Source organism: Meleagris gallopavo, chromosome 13 (assembly GCF_905368555.1).
Source record: "Meleagris gallopavo chromosome 13, MGAL_WU_HG_1.1, whole genome shotgun sequence".
NCBI classification, from domain to species: domain Eukaryota; kingdom Metazoa; phylum Chordata; class Aves; order Galliformes; family Phasianidae; genus Meleagris; species Meleagris gallopavo.
Genome location: NC_139416.1, coordinates 563,824 through 581,943, shown reverse-complemented (window position 1 = coordinate 581,943; position 18,120 = coordinate 563,824). Strand labels below are relative to the sequence as shown.

General features: G+C 47.8%; 2 protein-coding genes across 2 annotated transcripts; one reads left to right on the top strand and one right to left on the bottom strand.

The window, feature by feature from the left end:
- Nucleotides 1–2,732: 2,732 nt before the first annotated feature.
- OGFOD1 (2-oxoglutarate and iron dependent oxygenase domain containing 1) lies at nucleotides 2,733–11,048 on the bottom strand. The gene is made up of 13 exons (XM_085235317.1): nucleotides 10,842–11,048; nucleotides 10,622–10,767; nucleotides 10,166–10,212; nucleotides 9,999–10,099; nucleotides 8,977–9,093; nucleotides 8,465–8,556; nucleotides 7,165–7,293; nucleotides 6,693–6,806; nucleotides 5,979–6,058; nucleotides 5,559–5,848; nucleotides 4,645–4,767; nucleotides 3,898–3,956; nucleotides 2,733–3,424 (listed from the first exon to the last, which is right to left on the bottom strand). The coding sequence occupies exons 1-13, from the start codon at nucleotides 10,993–10,995 to the stop codon at nucleotides 3,263–3,265; spliced, it is 1,614 nt and encodes a 537-aa protein (XP_085091443.1). The 5' UTR covers nucleotides 10,996–11,048; the 3' UTR covers nucleotides 2,733–3,262.
- Nucleotides 11,049–11,151: 103 nt separating this feature from the next.
- NUDT21 (nudix hydrolase 21) lies at nucleotides 11,152–17,957 on the top strand. Its single transcript, XM_010717926.4, has 7 exons — nucleotides 11,152–11,366; nucleotides 13,620–13,820; nucleotides 15,031–15,094; nucleotides 15,747–15,836; nucleotides 16,317–16,392; nucleotides 16,764–16,878; nucleotides 17,678–17,957. Exons 1-7 carry the CDS (start codon nucleotides 11,251–11,253, stop codon nucleotides 17,697–17,699), a joined length of 684 nt encoding a protein of 227 aa, XP_010716228.1. The 5' UTR covers nucleotides 11,152–11,250; the 3' UTR covers nucleotides 17,700–17,957.
- Nucleotides 17,958–18,120: the final 163 nt, after the last annotated feature.

The following is an 18,120-nucleotide window of genomic DNA, read 5'->3' as shown; positions in this document are numbered from 1 at the left end:
AAAACCTTAATGCTTGCTTAGTAACATTTCTGTAGTCCATTCAGGGATCAGAGTGCCTGTGATCAGAATGCAGCTTTCCCATCAGCCTGATTTCCAGGGCTGCTCACCAGGCACTTCCAGTCCCAGCTCTGTTTTCCTCTTGGCAGCCTGTCTGCAGTGCTTGTCAGTCTCTGGGTCACAGTCCAGACCTCCGCTGCGGCTGATTTCCTCCAACAACAAGCTTGTCATTTATTTTCCAGTAAAAACAGCTCTTATCTTTGCCAAATGTGAAATCTGCATCCAGGAAGCTGAGGTGATACCAAGGCTTGCAGTTACATGTTGACACAGAGCAGCCCTCAGCTGGCACACGGCAGAGGTTGACATAAGCACGGTGCCCAGCTGAACCTGCACCAAGAAATCATTGGCCAGCTGTCTGTGCAGGGAAGGGTCAGCCCTCCAGGGCTGTTGCGTAGTATCCAGTTCTCAGGGAGGGGAGGGGAGTTGTTTACAGTCATTAAACTGCTGGTCAACAACAGGATAACCTCTGAAATCACACGAGAAGAATGGTACATTTGTTGCTGGAGGTTCAGGGGAAAGGCTGCTTGGAGGGCACCGTGCCTCAGAAGTCAGGTTTGCTCCATGGTGCTCTGTGGCATTCAGCACCTGCCTGGAATTCTGCCCTGCACTGAAGCTGCTTAAAGGCATCTGCCTTCCCCACGGGGTCCCTTTGCTGCCTGAGCAGCATGCTGCAGCAGTGCTGTGCTGGATCCGTGCCCTCACCAGAGCGCTGCGTACCAGGGATTTTCCATGACCTAATTCAGGTTCTGGTTCGGAGCTGAAGAACAAACAAAGCAATGGGAACTGACAGCTGGCAGCAGGTTACCTCATGTTAGACACACTTTCTCTAAGTCCCAGGGATTGTTGTTCAGCTTGGCTAATCCTGATGCACGGCATACCTGGTGTCAGCACTTATTTCTGTGTTTATGACTGCAGAAATCATTCCCTCAGCCTGGTCTGCATTGAATTGCTTCTGTTTCCAGTCCTGTTAACAACCAGATCCTGAGAAACGTGTTGTGAAGCTCTGGAATAACTCAGCACTTGGGTAACAGAAGCTGCTGTACCCTGCACAGAAGAGCAGGCTTCCTGCTGCAGCCACACGTGCATCTTTGCAGGGCTGAACTGGTAACTGCCGCAGGAGGCTGTCTTCTACAAAGCTGCTCTCAGCTGCTCACGCTGTGCCATGTCAATTGCTTACCTGCTCCATTCTGTTGGTTTTTTTTTCAATGCTAACTGCAAATTTAGCTTTGTAAGTTGCTTCATCTCAGTCTCCTGGGGCAGAAGGGTGTTTCCCTGCATGATGGGCTCGATAAGTGCCCTGCTTGAGTAGGGGCTGGTGTGCCCTCTAGTGTATTATTTATTATTAAAAAGCAGAAAGCTTCAAAAAGCATGATCTTATGGTAGGCTGTTTCAAGCCTCACCAACCACTCTTAGGTTGACAATGCAGAAGAATATGCTGTTTCTTTTTGTTAATTAACTTACTCCCAGCTTTGCCTAGGCGACTGTACTGTGAGTGGCTGGGCTATCTGTAACCTTTCTTTGAAACTACTCAAACATTTCTGATTTTTGAGAACTCCCATGACATGGCTTTTTCTGCTGTAGCAGCTCAGAGTAAGGGCTTTTGTCCCCATAAAAGCCATTGCTCACAATGGTAACAGAGTGCTTCAGAAATTAACTTAAATTAGTAATTCACAAAGAGTTCTATGGTCTTTGCAGCATCTGTTTCTAGGTTCATCCCCTTGTCTTTGTAAGCAGCTTAGAACAGCAAAGGAACATTGAAAGAGTGCAGGGAAGTCTGCAGAGCGCAGGGAAGCCAGCTTAGGGAAACAAGGCAGAGAATGAACAAGATCACGTAGCTCTCCCAAGCCTACGTGCTTCCTAATCCATTTCAGAAGGCAGTCACGAAATCATGCCCCAAGTACTTGCTGCCTGTGCCAGCACAACTTGCCTTACTTGGAGCTTGCTGGCACTCTGCTGCTAGCTGTGGTCTTACACCACCTCTATTGTCAGTGACATTACACCTGGAACCAGTGATAGCAGGCTCTAAACAGCTCACCCTCTTAGACCAAAAAGAGGCAGGAGGAAATGAAATACAATTCCCAGTATGCTGCAAGCCCACTGGCCAGCTTGGTTGATCTGAAAGTACACCTGCGTTTCTCCTGAGTGCAGAAAAATTTTAGGCAAGTGCACGCATGCCAGGGCCAAGCCTACAGCATGGTGCTTGCTGTCCAGCTGGCCGTCTTCCTTTGATACCTGCTAGCTGGAAGGATCTGAGCAGCCTATTTCCAGTGACAGAAGCCACACTGGAGTCCAGCAGACTGCAGGACAGAGCTGGAATTGGACAAGAGAATGCACTGTTGGCAATCCTCCTGCTGTGGTGAATGAGCCAAAGAGGCAAGTTGGCAGTTCCTGCTACCAGCCCAGCCTCTCCTGATCTGAGACTGCCACAGCTCTTTCAGATTTGAAGCACAGAGCTGTTCAAGTATAGATACAGACAAAGAACATAGGAGCAGGTCTCTTCTTTCATCTACTGCTTAACTTGTAAATGCACAGGAGTAGGGACTCCATCTGGGTTTGTCTGCACAGCATTTACCATAATGAAGTCGTGCTCCTGTTAGAGTGCCAAGGCCAGGCTGGCAATGCCAGTAGCTTTACAGCCTCACTTTCTTCCTTCAAGATTCCACAGAGCTGTACACTTCTTATTTCCCTGGGCAGCTCCTTTATTTCTGCCACTACAAAAGGTGAACACAGTTAAATTCCAGAAAATGTCCTGGGTATTTTGTAACAGAACTCGCTCAACTACAGTTTGAAGCATTTAACTGACCTCTTATTAAAAAACAAAAACAAGAGTCATTAACTTGGGGCCATGCGCACTAGTAGTTTTCACCCTTCCAGAGGAGAGACTCATCCCACACATCTCACACATCTCAATTCCACAAGAGAAGGGCTGGGAAGCCGTCAGTCGCACGGGGCTGGCACCTCTATGTACCATTAAAAGTGGCTAAGAGTGCACGCTGCAACCAAGTCAGGAGGAGACATGATTTCCACTTACAGTTAATAAAAAAGTCACCTAGGCCCCCTAAGTAGGGAATAGTTCACATACAACATGATCAAGTTAGCATCAGGAAGGTTGGCCTGGGCTCAGGCAAGCCCAGCTGAATGCTTGGACACAGCCCTGCTCCAAAGCCACCACCACCATTTTCTGTGTATGATGGTCACTGTGCCATCACTCAAAATAGACAAATGAAAAATCCCAAAATCCTCTTCTGCTCGGGTGCTTTTTCAGGCGTGCCAAGCTGCGATGATTGATGTATTTCACAAACTTCATAGTTTCTTTGTCTCTGTATACCAGGGCCAAGCAGTTGTCCTCTGGATTCACAGTCAACAGCTGGGAGAGGTGAGATAAGGAAGGAAGTTAGTTTCAAAAATGTGTCCTTGGAAACATTCCTAGGAAGAAAAACAGCTTAAAAACCAGTCAGAAGAAAGGGATGCTAATAGAAAGTGAGATATACATATAACCTGAAGCATTTATCAGATAGCAAGATTCACTTGAAGAGATTCTGGACTTCTTATTGGTGTGGCTGCTCAGTAGCCTTATTAGTGCTCAACTGGATGTGACTTTTCCTTGGAAAAGTGATCTCTGCTACAGCCTTGTGCCCACAGGAGTCAGCGACCACTCGCCTCTTGAAGCCAAATCCAGAGCTGTGCCCCAAGAGTTACAGCTCAGGCAGAAAGCTCGAGGCTCTGGTGTAACAGCTTCATCTTGAGATCGTGTTAGCACTGTGATAAAGTGTAGTTGTGCCACTCCACCCTAAACAATTAATTTTTATCTAATCTATAGTTAGCAGCCAAGTTCCTTACCTCTTCATCTTCACCTTTAGCAATGTAGGAAGTAAAACCACCGTACTCTGGATCCCAGTCTTAAAAGAGAAAAGAGAGAAAAAAGAAAGATTCTTAGAAAGTTGAACGCTGTCCGGACTCCTTACAGCCCTCCTGTATGAGATGCAGCTTTTGTATTGCGCTCTGTACAGTGACTGGATGCAGAACAGTTTAACTCCTGCTGGGCTATCATTTTACCTTTACATTCAGAATTGACTTGAATTGAATGAACCAGCTTTGCCTTTTACCACAGACAGGCCATTTAGGGTAGCTTGGCTTTCTGCTGCCCACAGTTTTGCCTTAGCAGATAGCAAACTTCCCGTCTAATTACAATCACGTGCCAGGTGGTTTCAGCTATGCGTTCTCAGCTCATCTAGTCCAAAATGCTTATGTTTATATTTTTGTTTTTTGAAATTATCTAGCCAGCAATCAACCTAAAACGCCTAGACAGGCCTAACGTAACTTTAAAAAACCCCAGGCTTTGTGAACTGGGGGCAGCAATAGTTTTGGTGGCAAAATGAAACGTTTCAGCAGGAATTCTGGCCACCTGCCCTTCCACCGTGCTCAGAGCCAACCCCAGCAGTGCAAAGACATCGGGCCCCATCCTTTCCCTCTGCCCCAGCGAACCCACACCTGGCTGCAAGACAGGCAGCTCAGGCAAGGACACAATCCCAAATCTCAGTGTAAGGACAAGAGTGAAGATGAGAATGTTGTCTGTTGTCTGCTTACCTTCACAGCCACAGTAGAAGAGCAGGTCAAGAGCAAATTCAGTTGCTTGATTGTCATGAACTAGAGTATAGTGCCCATTGGTCCAGCGCCGCAGCTCCCCTGCGCACATCGGGGTACTCGACCCTATGGGAGGGAGCAGATTATCCCAGCAGCCAGGCAAAGCCATGAGGATGTGCTGTAGCTGACTCCTGCAAAGCTCAAGGCACATGAAGGGAAGCCCCCCTACTGTCTTTGCTGACCCCAGCAAAGCGCAAAGGAAGAACAAGTCAAACAGATCTCGTGTTAACTTCTTTTCTAGAGGGGGCTCTAAGCCACGTCCTCTGAACAGTGTGGGGCAGGGGATGGATGCCAGATTTGCTTTCTGACACCTCCCAGAGACAATGTGCTTTGATTCAACCAGTTCTTCCTCCTGTTTTGTTTCCCCTCCTTTGGGATTTACACTAGAGTTCTAACCTTCAAATGCCAGTAACCTGTCTGCTCTGAAAGCACACTAACACCAGGCGCTGCAGGGAGGAAAGCAGCACTCTGAACTCTCCGGTAGGTACATCAGAATTTGGGAAAGTCTTTATGTTCTCATGGCTTTGGTCAGTTTTCAATCCATGCAGCCTCAAACTACGACCTCCTCCTATAGAAGTTTACAGTTACACAGGAAGAATATGGCAACAGAAAAGGCAAATTGGGGAAATAAAAAACAAAGTCTTTGTACAAAATAAGTCTTGGGTTTTAATTACCTTTTCTTCTAATGTCAAATAACTTGTAAGATGAGCATTTTTTAAAAATCTGATACGTTAGTACCTTGTGCTCACTGCAGTAAGGTGAAATCCTAGTTCCATGAAAATCTCTGGGTCTGTTGCCAACAACCTTGATGTCAGGATCCTGCTCAAGTCCTTTCACACTGCTGCTGCCCTACTTACCGTTCTGTGTCTCACTGTCTTGTGCTTCAAAGATGTTGTCAGGCTGGTCTGGCTGACTGGTACTGCTATCAGCACGCTGTTCAGTCTCTTCCTCCTCACTTTTGGAACTGCTCTGCCCAGCACTGTCTGCTGCTCTTCCTTCCCCAGCATCCTCATCTGAGGGGGCCAGGAAGTGCAGCTTTAGACCAGTGAAGTTGGAAAGCAATAAAAACAGTGCCTCTGAGTGCAAGAACTGCAGGAAGTTCTTCAGGATGTCAGGGAGGCTGTCTTCCTCTGCTGTTTCATAGAGTCTGAAAAGACAGCAGATAGCAGCAGCAGAGAACCAATGGGAGCCACATCCATGACAGCAGCACCGGTCAGTGCAGCTTCGTGTCAGCTCCTGCTTGGTGTGAGCAATGGAACAGGATTGTCATCTCCTACCTTTTATTGGGAGGCCCCCGACTGCTCCACTGGATGTCTTTGTTCTCCAAAGCTTCGCACAGAAGTTGAAATTTCTCTTTCTAGGAGAGGAAGAGTGCTGAAACATTAACACTTAGCTCCTGGGTCTCCCTCAGTGTACTGCAAACAGCCATCCTGCACTCTTGTGTAAGGCATTCTCAACATTTTCTTTAACTTGCCTGTCTCCTAATGACTGCTGAATAGAAGAGCATGGTCTGGGTGGGCACTGTGAATTTTTAACAGCCACAACCTAATAGGTATGAAATGTTACTTGATTGTCAGCTGGGTGAGCATGGAATTTCACTGAGATATGGATGCTTCGTAAACCAAGGGTAAATCAGCCCTGAGAAACAGCTATTCAAGTAAGCCAAAAATCACTGTGAGTCATTTGTTTCACATACAGGTTGAGTTCCCCTAAGATGTAAGAGCTCAGGGGACAGATAAGGACACTCTGGTCATCACAGGAAGGATGACGTCTTTCCATCCTTCTGCTTTGCTACTAGCAGGAAATGAGATTGCTGAAAGAAAGCTTATGGGTTTTGATGTATCCCTGCACAGCAGTGTTACAGGCAGGCAGTGGTTATCCATCCACAGAAACACAGGATGGCCGAGGCTGGAAGGGATTTCAGGAGGTTGTGCATGTCATGAGGACACTACTAGCCCTGTGACCACATCGCATGGAAGCACAGAGCTCACCTTAAGAAAATCCTTCAGGAGAATTTCTGATCGCTCCTCAAATTCCTCCTGGATTTGAGCTTGGGAGTCCATGTCCAAATAAACTAGATTGACCCACTCATACAAGATTTCATGCTGGAAAAGAAATGGATTTGAACACTGGATTTCCAAAAGGAAGAACAATTCCATGATTCCTCTTCGCCCAGCTGCCCATAGGACTAGATTCCACCCACCCACTCCATTCATTTTTTTTTTTTTTTTTAAATTGCACTGAGAGCATTTGCTGCCCTCTGCACTACTGTTATGCACAGTGGACAGAGTAAAAAAACCAAACAAACAAAAAAACAAAACAAAAGATACGTAATCAAAAATCAAAAAGGAGACTTGGATAAGTTAAAGATTAAAGCATCCCGAACCACTGATGTGTCCCAAACAGGTATTTGAGGGACATGAAAGAAATGGAAATGCAGTTCTGTAGACACTGGCTACTCACATCATAAGGGATGTGTGGGCTCCTGGGCAAGGGAGCTTCAATGTAGCGTGCAGGACGCTCTAGTGGGGGGCCATGAAACCAGCCGCTCACTGACAAGCGGCACTTCTCCTCCGACAGAATCTCTGACACCTGGAACAACATCAAGCAGCGTGTCACTTTAGAATACATAACCTGCAAGGAGCAGCTGTAATTGGCTACACAGACTCATCCCTTGTGAGAACCTACAGCTCGCAGAGAGGAGGCAGCCAAGGGCTACAAGAAGCTGGATTATTCTCTGCTCATAGAGAGGGATCTAAAACAAATGTTGATGCTCAAGTCCCTTGCAGATCTTCAAAATCCCAGTCAGACCTTTTATTCTATGCTCCCAGCAAAATCCACTCCCTGTCTCTGAGAGCTTATGCAAAGGTTGAGTTGTTTTGTCATAGAAATAACATTCAATTTTCTACCACTTGTTCTGTTGAAGAACTGGCATGTACAAGTTGCAAAAATTAGCTGGCATAGGTTCATCTGGAAATGCAGAAAACGTTATGAGCGTGTAGGCCAAAGCAGGCTGTACTGGTCTAACTTTTGTCTTTTACTTTTTAAACATTTCATTAAATTGTGCACTGACATAAATTGAGCTACCCTGCACTATTTCAGATTGCAGGTGCTGTAGTGTAATGGTAGTGCAAAGACAGAGCCACCCCCTTATGACTAGTTGGAGCTAGCCACCAACTGCTGCAAAGTTCTGAAGCACATGAAGACATTGCAGTTTTTATCTCCTTGAACTGTCTGGTAGGACAGAGGGAAGAACCAGTCTGTTCTAAGACAGGTTGTAGCTGCTGTTGTTACAAAGCTGTAGCAGCTGTTTCCTTGCATGATTCTGAGGTGTTCTAGACTACTAGGAATAGCTGCAGTATCCTAAATCACTTGGGAAATGGAAACCAGGGAAATGCCTGTCAAATGCTCTGCTCAGTGAACATCCAAAGCTTTATTTGGGATCTGCTAAAGATGTGTACACCACAAAGGCCAACACCTGAAGATGTGCTAGGAAGTAATGATGGGATTTTTTTTCCCCCAAGATGATGGAGCTAGGCTGACAGTTTAAAGTTGGCTTTGCCAGCTCCTGTCCTCCCTAAAGTCACAAGGTTTTAATGCACTGCACTTAGCATGAGTATCTCTTCTGACTGCACACGTTTCTCCCTTCCCCTTTTCTCCTTCCCACCAGGGCTGTAACAGCACGCAGAACAAATAGCCACAACAATGACAAGAATAAAAACATGAAGAAAAAAAAAAGAAAAAAAAAGAGGCAGCTCCTTGCCTGGTGGAAAGAGACTGGGGACACTTCAAAGAAAACCAGTGTGTTCCACGAAGGCATCAATGACTTCATGACTTGCTGTGGCTGAAAGTGTTCTGAGGAGGAAGAATACATAATCTGGTTAAGATATGGAACTCACTAGTAGCTGATGGTTCTGACCTTGTGACACTGACTGGTGGGACACTTCAGTGTAAGGGATGGAGCTCAGGGCTTGATGAGAAATCAGTGGACTTCTGTTGTTGGAAAGGGAATTTATCTCAGTCACTTTTATGTCCCAAGCACAGTTACTGGCATCACTTCTATCCTCCCTTCTTGGAAAAAAAAGAATTCCCCTCTTCATTGCCCTCTGCTGTCACCCACCGGCTATCTCTGCAAAGACTTACAACCCTTTGCAAGGTGCAAATTTTATCTATACATCAGCTTCTCTGAACGAAGGAAATACTCTTCATAGAATTGCTGCAAGGGGTGGGTGCACAAGAGTCATCTCTTTCAGCCACCTGAAGCTGAGCTCTTACCATCTGTGCTAAACAGGTCCAGCGTCCCCCCATCGCTTTTCTCCCAGGGCGGCACAAGGTACAGGATGAAAGCAATTCTCCGGCCTTCCAGCTCATCGTCATGGCACAGCAGTACGTCTGCAAGCACACACATTTTGCTACAGTAAAGCTTTCACAGAATCACAGAATGGTCAGAATTGGAAGGGACCTAAAGGATCATGAATCTCCAACCCCCCTGGCACATGCAGGGCCACCAACCTCCACATTTAATACCAGACCAGGCTGCCCAGGGCCCCATCCAATCTGCCCTTGAACACCTCTAGGGATAGAGCATCCACAACCTATCTGGGCAGCTGTTCCAACACCTCACCACTCTCATAGTACAGAACTTCCCCCTGACATCCAACCTAAATTAATTTCAGTGGCTGCTTCTCAGCTTTTTTTCCCTGAAAGAGTACAAGAAAGAACGTGCTGAGAGGTGAAAATGCAGTTCTTGGAAGGGCAGCACTGACACAGCAAGGTTAATTTCTGTGGGATTTCACTGTAATTAGCCCACTCTGAAGATGTGGAATTACAGTTCCCATCACCCACTGCAGTGGCTGTCACTGGGTACAATGGACATTCCTGGATTAACCAAGGTCTGTTCTTTGATATGCATCTGCCCTGTAAGATGTTTGTGCTGCAGTGGAGGGAAGGAGAATCCCTGAGCACAGAGCAATAGTTGGTTGTGCAGAGTCTTAAAAGCAGTACAAGCATTCTTTGCCTGCCATAGCAACATGCATGCAAGGGGTGAGACAGCCCAGGCAGAGTAGCCCACAGGGCAGGGGTCACACCAGCCCTAGGCCCTGCTGCAGCTGCAAGCAGCATGACCACAGTGATGGGGAAGGGCCAGGGGGCATTAGGGACAGGTTGTGGTTCAGCGAGTGGTGGGCACAGCACAGCCCCCCAGGGCAGTGGGCTCAGCCACGAGCTCTGGAGTTGAAGGAGCATTGAGAGGTTTGGGTGGTGCCATGTGGAGCCGGGAGGTCGGTGGGCAGACTGACCTGTGCTCTCATACTTGGCACAGGAGATGTCGATGGAGGGCTCCAGCTCGATGTGGGTGACAGCCTCCAGCCATACCCGCAGGGTGCTGCTCAGCGCCCGCCTGGGGAGCAAAGCGCAGGGTGAGGCCGGCCCAGGGCACGCTGCCCCGTGGACCCTGCAGCCTTACCTCAGTGCACTGACGTGGGGCTCCGGCCTGGCCCCCAGCTCCTCGGACTGCGGCAGCATGGGGAGAGATGGAGAAAAGCATTGAGGGAGGTGGCAAGGGAGACCTCATGGCAACCCCTAAAAGGAGGTTGTGGTGAGGAGGGGGTCGGCCTCTGCTCCCAGGTGATAACGATAGGGTGAGAGTGATGGCCTCGTGTTCTGCCAGGGGAGGGTCGGGTTGGCCACTGGGGAACATTTCTGCTCTGAACGAGCGGTGATGCAGTGGCACAGCTGCCTGGGGAGGGGGAGTCACCGTCCTGGAGGCCTCCCAGAGCTGTAGGGATGTGGCACTGAGGGATGTGAGCATTGAGCACGGTGGGTGTGGGCTGGGGTCGGAGATGGCGATCTGAGAGGTTTCTTTCACTGGCGATGATTCTGTGGCTCTACGGCACCCCGCTCCCGTCCCGGCCCGGCCCACCTGCCGCAGGGACAGCAAGTCGTTCCGCCGCTCTCGGAAGCCCAAGCACAGCAGCTCGTCGCCCAACGCCGCCGCGAAGGCCGGGCTGGCCAGGAGGCCGCGCAGCACGCCGTGCCGGAACGGGGCCTGCTCCACCGCCACGGCCTCTGCGAAGACAAAGCCGGCGGTCAGCGGGCGGAGCGGCACCAGGCTGAGAGCCGCGAGACCCGTGAGCCCGTACCGTGTCGAAGCGGCTCCCCACCGTTCCAAGCCGCTGCCGCCCGCTCCCGTAGCGCCGCGTCGCCGAGGGCGGCACACAGCTCGGCACCGACCTCCCGCCGCCCGCGCTTCTCCCCGCTACGGCCGCCCGCCGCGCCGCGCCGCTTGGCTCCCATGCTGCCGCTCTCCGCTGGACTACGAATCCCAGCGGCCCCTGCGGGGAGGCGGGGCCGCGCTGCGCCGAACCAATCAGAGAGCAGGGGGAGGGCGGGGCGAGGAGCGGAGAGCCCCGCGGTTGGTCGCGAGGGGACGGAGCGGAGCGACTCTGTGGTGGGCGCCGCCGGAAGTGGGATGGGGTGCTTCCGGCAGAGCGGTGGCAGCGCGGCCCGCCGGGAGTTGTATGGCGGATCGCGTTCCCGCCGCCTCCCGCCATGTCCGTGGTACCGCCCAACCGCTCGCAGACCGGCTGGCCCCGCGGGGTGAACCAGTTCGGGAACAAATACATCCAGCAGACCAAGCCGCTGACGCTGGAGAGGACCATCAACCTGTGAGGGCCGCGGCGGGCGGTGGGGCTGCGGCCGGCGGAAAGGGCCGGGAGGCGCCGCCTGAAGCACCGCGCGGGGGTCGCAGCCTGCGGGGACCGGCGGGGTTCGCGACGCGTGATGGCCCGGAACGGCTGCGTTGGAAGGGGCCTCGCAGCCTTCCGGACGCATCCACTGCCGTGAGCTGGGTGTCCCCTCCGGCTCAGGAAGCCCAGGCCCCCGTCCGTGGCCTCGGGCACCGCCAGGGATGGGGCACCCCCTGCTCTGGGCAGAGGCGCCGGGGCCTCGCTGTTCTCTCAGGATAGAATTTCCCCTCTTTTAGGTTTAAACCGCTCCCCTTTGTCTTATCGCTATCTGCCTGTAAAAAATCTGAGTGTAAAAAATCACTCTCCCTTTGGACCTGCTACAACAGCTCTGTACCCTTCCTGTGCTGGAGGCTCCAGGCCTGGACGCAATACTCCAAATGGGGTCTCATGAAGGCAGAATAGAAGGGAACAGTCCCCTTCCTCTCCATACTGCCACCCCTCTGTTGATGCAGCTGTGGATTCTGTTGGGTATCCAGGCTGCAAGCACACACTGCTGGCTCATGTCTTGTTTTTCATCCACTGGAACTCTGAAGTCCTTCTCTCTAGGGCTGCTCTCAGTGAGGGCTTAAAGGGACAAGAGAAAGCTGGCACGCTGCAGCTGGGCTGCAACTAGATGCACTCTAAGATCTCACCCAATCCACTGTCTGACTTTGTGGTTCAGTGGTGCACAACACCTGATGGGGGACTGTGTCCTCCAAGCACCAAATTTATTGAGCAGTATCAGAATTGGGACTCATGGGTACTTCTCTGAGCAGCTTGCAGGCATCCCCTGTCTGTGCAGCCAGGGGAACAGGCTCCCGTTGGCTTGGAGCACCCTATGTGTGGCCAGCAGTATGTGGATAGGTGTGCTTGCTGTCTGTGCAGTACACTTCTCTTAGTTGAAATTCACAGCAGCTGCTACCAGAGAACACTTGTTTCCTGTTAGAGTTTAAAAATTATAGCTGTAAATACTTTGTATGAGAAGGCTATATAGGAGTAGAACATAGTTCTACTTCTGTTTCTGAGTGAACTCCTGTTAATGTATTTGCTAAATATGTCTGTCATGCTGCAGAAGCAGTGGATGCAAGCTGCAATGGTCAATATTCAGTTGGTATTCAGCAGTATGTACTGTTTAGTGTAATTAAGTTGGTTCACAGCTAAGATTCTTATTTTGGAAGTTTAAATGTCAGCTTCAGAGGCTGCAATATTTCTGCAGTGTTTCTGAAGAGGAAAATCAGCAGGAAGCTGAGTTGTCTGCACTTTGTATTTTTTTTTTAAAGGTAGGCTAACGGTTTGGATGTACAGCCTGATGCAGCCACAGCAGCACAGTGCGATGGATTGTTAGTATGACTCTCTGGGAATCTAAAAACAGGAATGAATGGCAATGTAGGCGCTCTTAAGCTTTAAGTGCAAGGAGAGAAGTTTGCTTATAAAGGTGCTGCAGTTAGGAAACTTGTTGTGGCTCACTTGTGTCTGTGGGAATCAGCTTTGACAAGGAAGTGACTTGTCATTTCTGTGCTATCAGGTCCTTGTTAATTGCATTTGCCTGTTGCCGTGTGTGTGTTTTAGGACTGTCTGATTTGTTCCTTAAGTTTTCCTTTTTTTTTCTTCTGTTTTTTCTGTCTCCATCCATCCCCGGTGCCTGGAGAAATCCGTTGAACACACGCTGCCTCGGCTCTGCAGATGGAGGTCCAGGACCTGAGCCAGCAGGGGGATCTCCAAGCAATTTTTGCCCTAGTCTTCTAGCCCTGCATACAGGCACTCAACATTTCTTCCTCACAGCCTGGTTCTCATGCTCTTTCTTGCTCCTGCAGAAACAAACACTGGCCTGCACAGCCTCCTCGCTTTCCAGCAGAGTTTTCTCTCCCTTTTCTCCAGGTTGTGGAGTCAAAGCAGGTGGCAGCAGAGTAGCACTTGCTGCAGATGCTTCTGGATGTTTTTGCTTATTTCTGGATTGGCACCAGCACAGCGTGTCCTACCAGCATGACTTCCTGCCCTCACGTGCCACCATGCAGACCTTGACATGGCATGGGGCGCGCAGCACAGTGTGTAACCCAGAACTTGTAGTCCATTACAGTGAGTGAGTTTCTGCTCCCTCGAACACGGAAGGCTCAGCTGCAGGGTGAACACAGTGTGTTGTAAATTTAAATTTAGCTTTCTTGTTATGTAGCAATATGTTTTTTTCCCCTTTAGGTATCCTCTCACCAATTACACATTTGGCACAAAGGAACCCCTTTATGAGAAGGACAGTTCAGTGGCTGCTCGGTTCCAGCGCATGAGAGAAGAGTTTGACAAAATCGGCATGAGACGGACGGTGGAAGGGGTTCTGATAGTGCACGAGCACCGACTGCCCCACGTGTTATTACTGCAGCTGGGGACAACTTTCTTCAAGCTGTAAGTGTCTGTTCTTGCAAGCGCCTTCTTAGTCCAACCAGACAATCACAGACCTCTCTAAATGTGCGTATCGCAAAGTAAAATGTGGCTAACTCTGCTAGGTATTTTTAATGAGATTCATTTGTTCCAAGCGCATGGTTTGTGAGAATTGTTTCTAAAATGATGACATTTTCCTCTAAAGTGTATTTGTCTGACTCTGCTCATGGGTAGTGCAGAGTTGTCTTGGTTCTAAAGCCGCTGGAAATTTTTGCTGCAGTGCATCACCTTGATAGGTTCCTGTTGAAAGCCCGGCCGGTCGTCAGGGTTTGGTCTTACACTGTGGAAGCTTATGCACTTATGCTATGGCTGCAGAAATGTCAAAGCATAAACCCTGGTAAGTGCAGAATGGCTATAAATCCACAAGCTGCCAGCAGAGTACAGTAAGAAGGACAGGCATCTGAATTTGCGAGGGAAGTGCTTCAATTAGTCTGCTATTATCACAGCTGGAAGAAAGTTTTGGTCATATGATTGTAGAGGGGTCGTGCTGGTTTTCTTATTTTAAAATGCTTAGACTTGAGACAGGTGATTCTCCTCGTATTCTTGGTTGTATGTTTTTAACATTTCCAGTGTCTGGTCTCAGGTGAGGGGAAAAAGTATCTTTATATCCAGATTCTTTTTTGACCTCCTGATTTGGGGCATGTATGTGGAGTAAATAGGCAAGTTGTTTGCCTTTGCTAACCGACTGTGGCAAAAATGTATCTTCAGTTTTCTCATTATCCTTGATTAAATGCGGGATGATTCCCCACTTGAGTTTTATGCTTCCTGTACACGTCACTAAGTGCTGCTTTTGAGATTGGAACAAGCACAGCTGGTGCTTACAGCCCCTTCTTCAACTTCAGTGCTTCTACATTATTATTACAACTTTACCTTTTAAGTGTCCCAGTCATTATTATGTATATCGTTATACTTTGTCTTACTGAAGTTATTTATTATTATCGGCCTGTTTTGCTTTGTTTTGTTTATTAAGGGACACATAGCAGCCATTTGAGATGGTCTTGTGAAAGCTACCCTATTGTCTTCAGATTTGGCAAGGTTAGATCTGGAACCTCAGATGCAAGAGCCTTGAGTGAATTTGTAGCTCCACGCGTAGAAACGTGTCCAAACTAACCTGTGAAAGTCTGTGAATACTGTAAACCATAACTCTAGCTTTAATCATTGATTATTTTAACAGACCTGGTGGTGAACTCAATCCAGGAGAAGATGAGGTAGAAGGGCTCAAACGCTTAATGACAGAGGTCTGTTTTCTTTTGTTATGTTGCAATACTGGAATGTTGTGGAATGTTGAATTATGTTAGAGTTAGTAGAATAGCCAAAGAACTGCAGCAGTCTCCTCGTCACTTGTCATTTTGATGCTTTTGTGTTTGACTGTAAAATGTTCTCAGGTTGCTGACAACAAAGTATAACAGTAAGCTCTCATTTATCCTCCTTGTGAGAGTGTGACCCAGAGGTCTGATTTCCCCCCAAGTCCTGTGTTCATGTATAGCTTTACTTCTGGGCTGGCTTCAGATGTGCAGCAGGATGTGTTGCTGAGCACAACGTGAGGATGAGGACTTGTTTTTTAGCCATTTTTCCCAACATAATAACTTTATCAAAGTGATTGCTGTCAGGTAGCGTCTCTGCTTTTTGTTCTTCCCATTGGTCATATGGCACTCAGTTGGCTGAATGTAGTGTGGAATTCACAATGTTTTCTCAAGTGTCCTTGTCCTCTCAGGTGAGGATTTTATGAAAATAAGCCACGTTATAAAACCAACCAAACATTAAAAACTATTCCAGAATAGCTCTGAACTACATCATACCCTTATTACAGCAAGTCTTCATGCTGCCAGAGTGCATTTCTACAGTTTTGCTTGTAGTATTTAGAGTTTTGACTGTGGCTGTATTTGATAGATCCTGGGCCGTCAGGATGGTGTCCAGCAGGACTGGGTGATTGATGACTGCATTGGTAACTGGTGGAGACCAAACTTTGAACCTCCACAGGTGAGTACTTATGTTGGCTTTCATTTTCTTGAATACAGCTTGTTCTTCCAAAAGCCTCCAAGGAGCCACTTGGGCTTTTGGAGTGCCTGCTGCATAAGCCATTAGTTTTGGGGGTTTTTGTTCACATACTTAGTCTTCTTTCTGTGGCTGAGGACAAACTACAAGGTTGTTCTTCTGGAAACTCTCTGCCTCCTTACACCTGTCCTGATGGAAGAGAAATCACTCGATGTCACAGTTTTCCTGCCCCATGCTGAGCTTGGCACTCCATTTAAGTTCCTGTTTTAGCCACAGTGGAAACTTATGCACTGCTGCATAAGTGACACATGTCCTGTGAATAGTCCTCTCTATTTCTACATGCTGAGAACACTTGCTCAGTTTGCTGTTATGCATTTCTGTCTTGTCAGGTTGATTTAGCTGATAATAGGCACTTGTACCTACAGTATTTTCAAAGCTCTGTTCAAGCATTTTTTTTTCTTCCAGTACCCCTATATCCCGGCTCATATTACTAAACCAAAAGAGCACAAGAAGCTTTTCTTAGTCCAGCTTCAAGAAAAGGGTAGGTGTTTGTTTGCAACAGAGGATTTTATTTATCAAACTATGAATGTGTGTATTTCATGCAAGGAAATGTGGCTACAAGTTTGATTTCATATTCTTGTGGTTCATTTGCTTACAGTTAATCACTAAAAAAATAAATGTTGATAACAGTTTTGAAGCTGAATGGTTGTTGGAACACAGGTTCCTAGTAAACTCCCATTCCTGCTCCTATATCACATGCACAGCCCTGCAATTAAATTTAAAAGGAATAAACCTACTTCGGTAGTCTAGTGCTTCATGTAGTGATCTTGCTTGAGATCTGTTGGGAGTTCCTTGGCTGAATGCTTGGTGATATTTTTCATTTAATACTCACCAACTTGTATTTTTTGGTAGCTTTGTTTGCAGTCCCCAAAAATTACAAGCTGGTAGCTGCACCGTTGTTTGAGCTCTATGACAATGCACCAGGATACGGACCCATCATTTCCAGCCTTCCTCAGCTTTTGAGCAGGTATGTTGTGTTTGCTTGTACTGTGGTTCTGGGAGCCTGGGCACTAAGGCAAGGCTAGGTGCTGCTGTACAAACTGTAACAGTCGTGCAGCTGTCCCAAAGAGCTTACAGTCCACCTCAGACAGGATGCAATGGATGCATCATGTCAGGAGAAGTGCAGAAGGACACGAGGACTCCTTAGATGGCGTGAACAGTTCCCCTTCACCCTGCTCTGCCTGAAGGCAGCAGATAAGTTCTCCTGGCTACCTGTAGGACATTGGCTGTATGCAGCCAAATTCCAATTTGGTGGCAGTGCAACAGATGCATCGAAAGGAAGGACATCAGGGAGGTGAGATGGATGCTCACTTTTCTGTGGGAATATGTGTGCAGTGCTCTTATGTTTGCAGTGAAACGCAGATGACAGGAACTGGCACTTCAGTTAAACATGTCCATCTATTACCCTTAGAGTGCATAAGGTTGGCTCTGATATCAGAAATGCTGTAGGAGTTGCTGGTGGGTTACGTAAATCTCACTGCTAGGTTCAGCAAAGATGAAGGTCTCTTATGAGGTGAAGTGTTGGCTGTTGTTTCTTTTGCAGCCTCAACAGACTGATGTGCAATGCTAGTGTAGTGTTAGCTGTTTAAAAGGTCTGCTGCTTGTTATGCTAAATCTGTCTTTTGAAAAAGAATAAATCACTTTTGCTCTGTCAGGTGGAGGCTTATCGGGAATAAAGCCAAAATGTTTGCTTGTTCACATTCCAAAATGTCAGTTAAATAAACCGAATAGAAGTCTCTCACTTGGCATAACTCTTCTAATTTTAGGTTCAACTTTATTTACAACTGAGTTCCTGTACACCTGAGGAGTCCAATAGAAGAAGCCGTCTCTGTGAGCACAGCTTTATGATGTAGAAAAAAGAACGTGTGACTCGAGGATTTCATTTTTGTTCTTTTCCCGAAGGCCACTAAGATTCTATTGTATGAATAGAGAAGTGAATCTCAGCTGTTAGGTAGCGGGATGGCAGTGTGATATCAGTGATTTAATCACTTTTCATTGTAATACTCACCAATTTTTTTTGTACAACATTAAACAAAATGGAACCAACTGGTTGTCTTTTGTGGGTTTTGTTTTTCCTTTAGTTGCCTTCTAGTTTGAAGAACATGATTTAAATTGCTCCTTTCCTTCAGAAACATACAAAAGATGCTGAAAACAGGAGGATGTGAGTACATGGGGGAGGTCAGCGTGCCTGGAGGCGCTGGAGAGCAGC